The following is a 10,000-nucleotide window of genomic DNA, read 5'->3' as shown; positions in this document are numbered from 1 at the left end:
AGAGACTGGACCACCCCTATTACAGACAGTAGAGACTGAACCACCCGTTACAGACAGTACAGACTGGACCACCCCTGTTACAGACAGTAGAGCCTTTGACCACCCCTGTTACAGTACAGTAGAGACTGAACCACCCGTTACAGACAGTACAGTAGAGACTGAACCACCCCTGTTACAGACAGTAGAGACTGAACCACCCCTGTTACAGACAGTACAGTAGAGACTTAACCACCCCTGTTACAGACAGTAGAAACTGGACCACCCTTGTTACAGACAGTAGAAACTGGACCACCCTTGTTACAGACAGTACAGTAGAGACTGGACCACCCCTGTTACAGACAGTACAGACTTAACCACCCCTGTTACAGACAGTAGAAACTGGACCACCCTTGTTACAGACAGTACAGTAGAGACTGGACCACCCCTGTTACAGACAGTACAGACTGGACCACCCCTGTTACAGACAGTACAGTAAAGACTGGACCACCCCTGTTACAGACAGTACAGTAGAGACTGGACCAACTCTGTCTCGTTTCGTTCTTTTAAACGGAACAACACCAGGCGTCAGGAATGTAGCGTAACTAGCCAATGTAGCGTAACTAGCCAGAGTAACGTAACTAGCAAATGTAACGTAACTAGCCAATGTAACGTAACTAGCCAAAGTAACATAACTAGCCAATGTAACGTAACTAGCCAATGTAGCGTAACTAGCCAATGTAACGTAACTAGCCAAAGTAACATAACTAGCCAATGTAACGTAACTAGCCAATGTAACGTAACTAGCCAATGTAACGTAACTAGCCAATGTAACGTAACTAGCCAATGTAACGTAACTAGCCAATGTAACGTAACTAGCCAATGTAACGTAACTAGCCAATGTAACGTAACTAGCCAATGTAACGTAACTAGCCAAAGTAACATAACTAGCCAATGTAACGTAACTAGCCAATGTAGCGTAACCAGCCAATGTAACGTAACTAGCCAATGTAACGTGACTAGCCAATGTAACGTAACTAGCCAATGTAACGTAACTAGCCAATGTAACGTAACTAGCCAATGTAGCGTAACTAGCCAATGTAACGTAACTAGCCAATGTAGCTTACCAGGTCAGTGAGGCTTTGCGCAGTTATATAAGGACAGAGGAGCATCACACACCACTCAGACGTGTGTTTCTCTGAGTAGACTACAGGAGTCCCACCTATAGTTACCGAACCCCCGCCCCGTAGTCAGCCTGGCCGCGTCACGTCTGCTTCAAAACTTCTTCCTAATATTGAGTTGCACCCACCCTCCCTTTTTGGCCTCAGAAGAGCCTCAATTTGTCGTGGCCTGGACTCTACAAAATGTTGACAGAGTTCCACAGGGATGCTGGCCCATGTTGACTCTACAAAATGTTGACAGAGTTCCACAGGGATGCTGGCCCATGCTGACTCTACAAGGTGTTGACAGAGTTCTACAGGAATGTTGTCCCATACTGACTCCAATGCTTCCCACAGTTGTGTCAAGTTGGCTGGATGTCCTTTGGGTGGTGGACCATTCTTAATAAACACAGGAAACTGTTGAGCGTGAAAAACCCAACAGCGTTGCAGTTCTTGTCTCACTCAAACTGCTGTGACTGGCACCTACCCACCATATTCCGTTCAAAGCCACTTAAACCTTTTGCCTTGCCCATTCACCCTCTGAATGACAAACATACACAATCCATGTCTCGATTGTCTCAAGGCTTAAACGTCCTTATTTAGCCCGGCTCCTCCCCTTCATCTACACTGATTGGAGTGGATTTAACAGGTGACATCGATAAGGGATCATATCTTTCACCTGGATTCACCTGGTCAGTCTGTGTGTCATGGAAAGAGCAGGTGTTCTTAATGTTTTGTACACTCAGCCTATGTTTCTGACCTTGTATACTTAACTGCCATTGCACAGAACAACGATTAAACCTTAAACAATGGTACAGTGTTTGTCACACATACACATTCGAATCCTAATTAGTCCATTACCTCAATCCCAATTAGTACATTACCTCAATCCCAATTAGTACATTACCTCAATCCCAATTAGTCCATTACCTCAATCCCAATTAGTCCATTACCTCAATCCCAATTAGTACATTACCTCAATCCCAATTAGTACATTACCTCAATCCCAATTAGTCCATTACCTCAATACCAATTAGTCCATTACCTCAATCCCAATTAGTCCATTACCTCAATACCAATTAGTACAGTAGCGAGGTGCTAGAAGAGTATGAAGATGAATTAAAAGGGTGTGATTGAAAAGGACAACAGCGGTGGAATAGATCAGGCTGGGGTAAAAGGGGTAAAAGACAAGAGAACAAGTCAGAAGCAACAGTTTCTGGAAGTTGGAAGAGGTTATGCAAGAGAGAGGGCCATGAGAGAGAGATACAGTCTGGAAGAAGAAGAAGAAAGGAGAAGAAACATAAGACAGAAGAGGAAACAAGGGAACAATAAGTTTGAGAAAGGAGGAAGAGGGAACAAGGGAACAATAACTTTGAGAAAGGAGGAAGAGGAAACAAGGGAACAATAACTTTGAGAAAGGAGGAAGAGGAAACAAGGGAACAATAACTTTGAGAAAGGAGGAAGAGGAAACAAGGGAACAATAACTTTGAGAAAGGAGGAAGAGGAAACAAGGGAACAATAACTTTGAGAAAGGAGGAAGAGGAAACAAGGGAACAATAACTTTGAGAAAGGAGGAAGAGGAAGAGGAAACAAGGGAACAATACGTTTGAGAAAGGAGGAAGAGGAAACAAGGGAACAATAACTTTGAGAAAGGAGGAAGAGGAAACAAGGGAACAATAACTTTGAGAAAGGAGGAAGAGGAAACAAGGGAACAATAACTTTGAGAAAGGAGGAAGAGGAAACAAGGGAACAATACGTTTGAGAAAGGAGGAAGAGGAAACAAGGGAACAATAACTTTGAGAAAGGAGGAAGAGGAAACAAGGGAACAATAACTTTGAGAAAGGAGGAAGAGGAAACAAGGGAACAATAACTTTGAGAAAGGAGGAAGAGGAAACAAGGGAACAATAACTTTGAGAAAGGAGGAAGAGGAAACAAGGGAACAATACGTTTGAGAAAGGAGGAAGAGGAAACAAGGGAACAATAACTTTGAGAAAGGAGGAAGAGGAAACAAGGGAACAATAACTTTGAGAAAGGAGGAAGAGGAAACAAGGGAACAATAACTCTGAGAAATGAGGAAGAGGGAACAAGGGAACAATAACTTTGAGAAAGGAGGAAGAGGAAGAGGAAACAAGGGAACAATATGGTTGAGAAAGGAGGAAGAGGAAGCCAGGGAACAATACGTTTGAGAAAGGAGGAAGAGGAAACAAGGGAACAATAACTCTGAGAAATGAGGAAGAGGAAGAGGAAACAAGGGAACAATACGTTTGAGAAATGAGGAAGAGGGAACAAGGGAACAATAACTTTGAGAAAGGAGGAAGAGGAAGAGGAAACAAGGGAACAATATGGTTGAGAAAGGAGGAAGAGGAAGCCAGGGAACAATACGTTTGAGAAAGGAGGAAGAGGAAACAAGGGAACAATAACTCTGAGAAATGAGGAAGAGGAAGAGGAAACAAGGGAACAATACGTTTGAGAAAGGAGGAAGAGGAAACAAGGGAACAATAAGGTTGAGAAAGGAGGAAGAGGAAGAGGAAACAAGGGAACAATAAGTTTGAGAAAGGAGGAAGAGGAAGGGGAAACAAGGGAACAATAACTTTGAGAAAGGAGGAAGAGGAAACAAGGGAACAATAAGGTTGAGAAAGGAGGAAGAGGAAGGGGAAACAAGGGAACAATAACTCTGAGAAATGAGGAAGAGGAAGAGGAAACAAGGGAACAATAAGGTTGAGAAAGGAGGAAGAGGAAGAGGAAACAAGGGAACAATAACTCTGAGAAAGGAGGAAGAGGAAGAGGAAACAAGGGAACAATTAGTTTGAGAAAGGAGGAAGAGGAAACAAGGGAACAATAAGTTTGAGAAAGGAGGAAGAGGAAACAAGGGAACAATAAGTTTGAGAAAGGAGGAAGAGGACGCAAGGGAACAATACATTTGAGAAAGGAGGAAGAGGAAGAGGAAACAAGGGAACAATATGGTTGAGAAAGGAGGAAGAGGAAACAAGGGAACAATAACTTTGAGAAAGGAGGAAGAGGAAACAAGGGAACAATAACTTTGAGAAAGGAGGAAGAGGAAACAAGGGAACAATAACTTTGAGAAAGGAGGAAGAGGAAACAAGGGAACAATAACTTTGAGAAAGGAGGAAGAGGAAACAAGGGAACAATAACTTTGAGAAAGGAGGAAGAGGAAACAAGGGAACAATAACTTTGAGAAAGGAGGAAGAGGAAGAGGAAACAAGGGAACAATACATTTGAGAAAGGAGGAAGAGGAAACAAGGGAACAATAACGTTGAGAAAGGAGGAAGAGGAAACAAGGGAACAATAACTTTGAGAAAGGAGGAAGAGGAAGAGGAAACAAGGGAACGATAACTTTGAGAAAGGAGGAAGAGGAAGAGGAAACAAGGGAACAATAACTTTGAGAAAGGAGGAAGAGGAAACAAGGGAACAATAACGTTGAGAAAGGAGGAAGAGGAAACAAGGGAACAATAACTTTGAGAAAGGAGGAAGAGGAAGAGGAAACAAGGGAACAATAACTTTGAGAAAGGAGGAAGAGGAAACAAGGGAACAATAACTTTGAGAAAGGAGGAAGAGGAAACAAGGAAACAAGGGAACAATAAGTTTGAGAAAGGAGGAAGAGGAAGAGGAAACAAGGGAACAATACAATTGAGAAAGGAGGAAGAGGAAGAGGAAGCAAGGGAACAATACGATTGAGAAAGGAGGAAGAGGACGCAAGGGAACAATACATTTGAGAAAGGAGGAAGAGGACGCAAGGGAACAATACATTTGAGAAAGGAGGAAGAGGAAGAGGAAACAAGGGAACAATATGGTTGAGAAAGGAGGAAGAGGAAACAAGGGAACAATAAGGTTGAGAAAGGAGGAAGAGGAAACAAGGGAACAATAACTTTGAGAAAGGAGGAAGAGGAAACAAGGGAACAATAAGTTTGAGAAAGGAGGATGAGTGAAATGGCATGAAAAAAAGAGGATGGATGAAAAATGAAAAAGAAAAGCTGGATGGATAGAAGAATAAAAGGAGAAAGTGGAGACAAGAGAGATATAGAGATCAAGATTGTATAGATTATCCCAAATTGTCCAGTATTAAAGCCAGAACCAGAGAACCAAAATAGTCCTTACTGTCGTTAATGAGAAAGAGTAGGGAGACGAGGAGCAGAATAGCGCTCTGGGAAGCTCTCATGTTGTTGGTGATGATGCTGATCCTTCCTTTGTGGTCTCCTTCCCTTGAGCGATGTGATCACACAATGAAAACCAGGTTGTTTGCTTCGTGGTCCTTCCCTGGAACGATGAGATTGCACAATGAAAATACGTAGTTTTTTCGCTTGCTGGTCGTTCCCTGGAGAGATGGGATCACACAATGAATAGCAGGTTGTTTGCTGCTAAACCCCTCTGATCTTAATCCCATCTTCATCTGCTAACAAGGAGCTAATACCTCATCCTGCCTGCACGGACTAGGAGATTAGCGGTTACTGGTTAGAGGTTAGCGTCTCCACTGGAGGCCTATGGCTCTGTTAGCGGCTAGGTTAGCTTCTCCACTGGAGGCCTATGGCTCTGGTAGCGGCTAGGTTAGCTTCTCCACTGGAGGCCTATGGCTCTGGTAGCGGCTAGGTTAGCTTCTCCACTGGAGGCCTGTGGCTCTGGTAGCGGCTAGGTTAGCATCTCCACTGGAGGCCTATGGCTCTGGTAGCGGCTAGGTTAGCTTCTCCACTGGAGGCCTATGGCTCTGGTAGCGGCTACTCTAGCTTCTCCACTGGAGGCCTATGGCACTGGTAGCGGCTAGGCTAGCTTCTCCACTGGAGGCCTATGGCTCTGGTAGCGGCTAGGTTAGCTTCTCCACTGGAGGCCTATGGCTCTGGTAGCGGCTAGGCTAGCTTCTCCACTGGAGGCCTATGGCTCTGGTAGCGGCTAGGTTAGCTTCTCCACTGGAGGCCTATCCCGCACTCTTAGAAAAAAGGGTTCCAAAGGAGTTATTTGGCTGTCCCCATGGGAGAACCCTTTTTGGTTCCAAGTAACACCCTTTTGGGTTCCAGCTAGAACCCTTTTGGGTCCCATGTAGAAGCCTCTTGTGGAAAGGGTTCTACATGGATCCCAAAACGGTTCTACCTGGAACCAAAAAGTGTTCTCCTATGGGGACAGCCAAAGAACCCTTTTAGGTTCGAGATAGCACCTTTTTTTACAAGGGTGTATTTCCCAGAATTATCATCTGCAGGTAGATTTGTCTGGATTGTTTTCACTATCTTGTATTTTTGCATGTACATTGATTGATTAATTAATCTTATGCTGTATAAAGATAAATAACAGACATTTTTCTAAACCAATCAAATCTTAAGAGTTACCGTTACTGGTTGTTCCAGTTTAAATGGTTTAGGTAGTCTCCTTTATCAATGTCTATTATCCTGACAGTCATTCAGAAAGGATTCCAGTAGAAATTACACATCACTTTGCAAGCCAGGATAATGTGACTTTGCAGGCCTGATTTGTCCTGTAAACCAGGAGTTTCCTAACTGAGTTAGTATCAAACTAGGCCGTCAAAGTAAGGCCTTGTGATATACGTAATGTATATTGTCGTAGAGTTTAATTTGATTAAATAACAAACATTCGCCTAGGAACTCTCTCCATACGTATTCTGACCTTGAACTTAATCATGAGAAGAGCATGCTATTCAGCAGCTATTCATTCTGGGTAGAGATCAAAGAGAGGAAGGTGTGGGCGGATGGTGTGTCCGTAGATGCGCCTCATTCTGACCTCGACCTAATTCCCTCGTAATTTTACCACCTTAATGCGCCAAACCATGAATACTGTCGAGCGAACATGCCGTTTCCAAGTGGAAAAAGGCCTCTAACTTTCTTTTGTTCCCGGATAGAAATAACAGCATTCTCCATGCACTGCCATTTCTACACGGATAACAGCTATTGACAAGAGATAGAAAAATGAGCAATTTGTTTGGAGAAGGGGATTGTAAATACACATGGCAATTGGTGTGGATGAAAGCTGCAGGCTGCGTTAGGACTGCCATAGGACTGCCATAGAGCTGCCATAGGGCTGCCATAGGACTGCCATAGGACTGCCATAGGGCTGCCATAGAGCTGCCATAGGACTGCCATAGGGCTGCCATAGAGCTGCCATAGGACTGCCATAGGACTGCCATAGGGCTGCCATAGGGCTGCCATAGAGCTGCCATAGAGCTGACATAGAGCTGCCATAGGACTGCCATAGGGCTGCCATAGAGCTGCCATAGGGCTGCCATAGAGCTGCCATAGAGCTGCCATAGAGCTGCCATAGAGCTGCCATAGGACTGCCATAGAGCTGCCATAGGGCTGCCATAGAGCTGCCATAGAGCTGCCATAGAGCTGCCATAGGACTGCCATAGAGCTGCCATAGGACTGCCATAGGATTGCCATAGGGCTGCCATAGGACTGCCATAGGACTGCCATAGAGCTGCCATAGGGCTGCCATAGGGCTGCCATAGGACTGAGCCTGCCTAGTTGATGTATGTGGTTTAGAATACCCAGGTTGTTCTCCATTGTTATTTTACCATTTGTATATTATTTATACTAGCCACTATCGGGAGCCACCGTCAGTAATACCCACATGCATTTATAACTGTAGTCTTAGTTCCCTTCAGTTTGTAGTCTACATTTATAACTGTAGTCTTAGTTTCCTTCAGTTTGTAGTCTACATTTATAACTGTAGTCTTAGTTTCCTTCAGTTTGTAGTCTACATTTATAACTGTGGTCTTAGTTTCCTTCAGTTTGTAGTCTACATGTATAACTGTAGTCTTAGTTTCCTTCAGTTTGTAGTCTACATTCATAACTGTAGTCTTAGTTTCCTTCAGTTTGTAGTCTACATTTATAACTGTAGTCTTAGTTTCCTTCAGTTTGTAGTCTACATTTATAACTGTAGTCTTAGTTTCCTTCAGTTTGTAGTCTACATTTATAACTGTAGTCTTAGTTTCCTTCAGTTTGTAGTCTACATTTATAACTGTGGTCTTAGTTTCCTTCAGTTTGTAGTCTACATTTATAACTGTAGAGTTGGTTTCCTTCAGTTTGTAGTCTACATTCATAACTGTAGTCTTAGTTTCCTTCAGTTTGTAGTCTACATTTATAACTGTGGTCTTAGTTTCCTTCAGTTTGTAGTCTACATTTATAACTGTAGTCTTAGTTTCCTTCAGTTTGTAGTCTACATTTATAACTGTAGTCTTAGTTTCCTTCAGTTTGTAGTCTACATTTATAACTGTAGTCTTAGTTTCCTTCAGTTTGTAGTCTACATTTATAACTGTAGTCTTAGTTTCCTTCAGTTTGTAGTCTACATTTATAACTGTAGTCTTAGTTTCCTTCAGTTTGTAGTCTACATTTATAACTGTAGTCTTAGTTTCCTTCAGTTTGTAGTCTACATTCATAACTGTAGTCTTAGTTTCCTTCAGTTTGTAGCCTACATTTTGCATCATCCCATTCCATTTACCTTTCTTTCCTCTGTCATGTCCGTTTGAGTTGTTCCCGAGGGTCGCTAGCATTAGTGGATTATATTAGGTTGACGTTGTGTAATAATTTGGGACACGTTGTCCATTAGAATCATTCAGACCACACTTAGCAGGTTAAACCTGGAGCCTGGCGCACGGTTCACAACGTACGCGATAACAGTTCCATAATTACTGAGAATTAGAGTAGAATATGGGACTCCCAATCACGGCCTGATGTGATGCAGCCTGGATTCGAACCAGGGACTGTAGTGACACCTCTTGCACAGTGGTCTAAGGCGCAGTGCCATCTACCAACTGGTATTTTAAAACTACCAGTTGGTAGATGGCATTCTTTCATTGATCACTATTTTCAGAATTCCGTTCTCTCGATGTATTCAAGTCTGTTCATTAAAATTCTATTTAAAGGCACACCGTATTTAAAGGGATGGCTTAAGTTAAATGTACTGAAAAGGGGATGAGGATTTTCAGTGGTTGAATTAAGACTTATTACGCGTGCACAAGGGAACCACACCTGCAAAGCCCATTATGCACCTTCACAAGGTAAGACCGAATACCAACTACTAAGAAGTGCGTAGGAGAGGCGTACCTAGGAGAGGCGTCATTTTGGAAAGGCGTCGGAGTGCTTTCCAGCCGAAGACTTCGTGTATATATTAAGTTTACTTTTTTGTGTTTTTTTTTAGTTTGTTTTGGACTTCGGTGAGGTTTTTTTTCAGCTGTTGAGACACACAAACACAAGAAAAATTCTGGAGACAAGCTGAAGTTCGGAGCCAAAGTCTACGCCCCTTCATAGTTGAATAGTCAACAGTAGGGATTCATTAATAAGGCTTTGTTGTCATTCAACGAGAGATAACCCATTTCCATGCACATTTCTTTTATTGAAAAATACTGCAACAAACATCTTAGATGTAAAATTATGCGACTAAGATTACTTCAGCAAAAAACGTATGAATTAATGACAGATTTCTTGAGTTATCTTAGATTCGTTCTAAGATGGTGTACAGTATACTGGCTACAGTGTCTCAAAATGGACAAACAGTACTATTTTATCAAGCGAAAGTAGTTTAAGGAAGTATGGGAGCTCACTCCTTTGGTTCGGCTAGGCGCCAGACTAACTGAAGCATGCTGACGGATTTATGTCGGGATATCGGGCCCTTGGTGAAAGCCACAGGCCTTTTTAAAGGAACTAATTCATCAACCATGTATCTGTCAATAACTAATATAGTCATGGGTAGTATCTCTACAAATACAGTCATGGGTGGTATCTCTACAAATACAGTCATGGGTAGTATCTCTACAAATACAGTCATGGGTGGTATCTCTACCAATATAGTCATGGGTGGTATCTCTACCAATATAGTCATGGGTAGCATCTCTACAAATACAGTCA

The 10,000-nt window shown here is 42.7% G+C and overlaps 1 protein-coding gene across 2 annotated transcripts in view; it reads right to left on the bottom strand.

Annotated features, from left to right (window-relative positions):
• ly6pge (lymphocyte antigen 6 family member pge) overlaps window positions 1–5,542 on the bottom strand; it is a 13,378-nt gene extending 7,836 nt beyond the window's left edge. Inside the window, exon 1 of one of the 2 annotated variants that reach the window (XM_036945849.1) lies at window positions 5,253–5,542. In XM_036945849.1, the coding sequence (XP_036801744.1) occupies window positions 5,253–5,313 (61 nt within the window). In that variant the 5' untranslated portion in view covers window positions 5,314–5,542. The remainder of the gene's footprint in view (window positions 1–5,252) is intronic. The other variant, XM_036945848.1, reaches the window with a different exon arrangement.
• Window positions 5,543–10,000: the final 4,458 nt, after the last annotated feature.

Source organism: Oncorhynchus mykiss, chromosome 16, assembly GCF_013265735.2.
Source record: "Oncorhynchus mykiss isolate Arlee chromosome 16, USDA_OmykA_1.1, whole genome shotgun sequence".
NCBI classification, from domain to species: Eukaryota; Metazoa; Chordata; class Actinopteri; order Salmoniformes; family Salmonidae; genus Oncorhynchus; species Oncorhynchus mykiss.
This window is presented reverse-complemented; position numbering and strand designations above follow the sequence as displayed.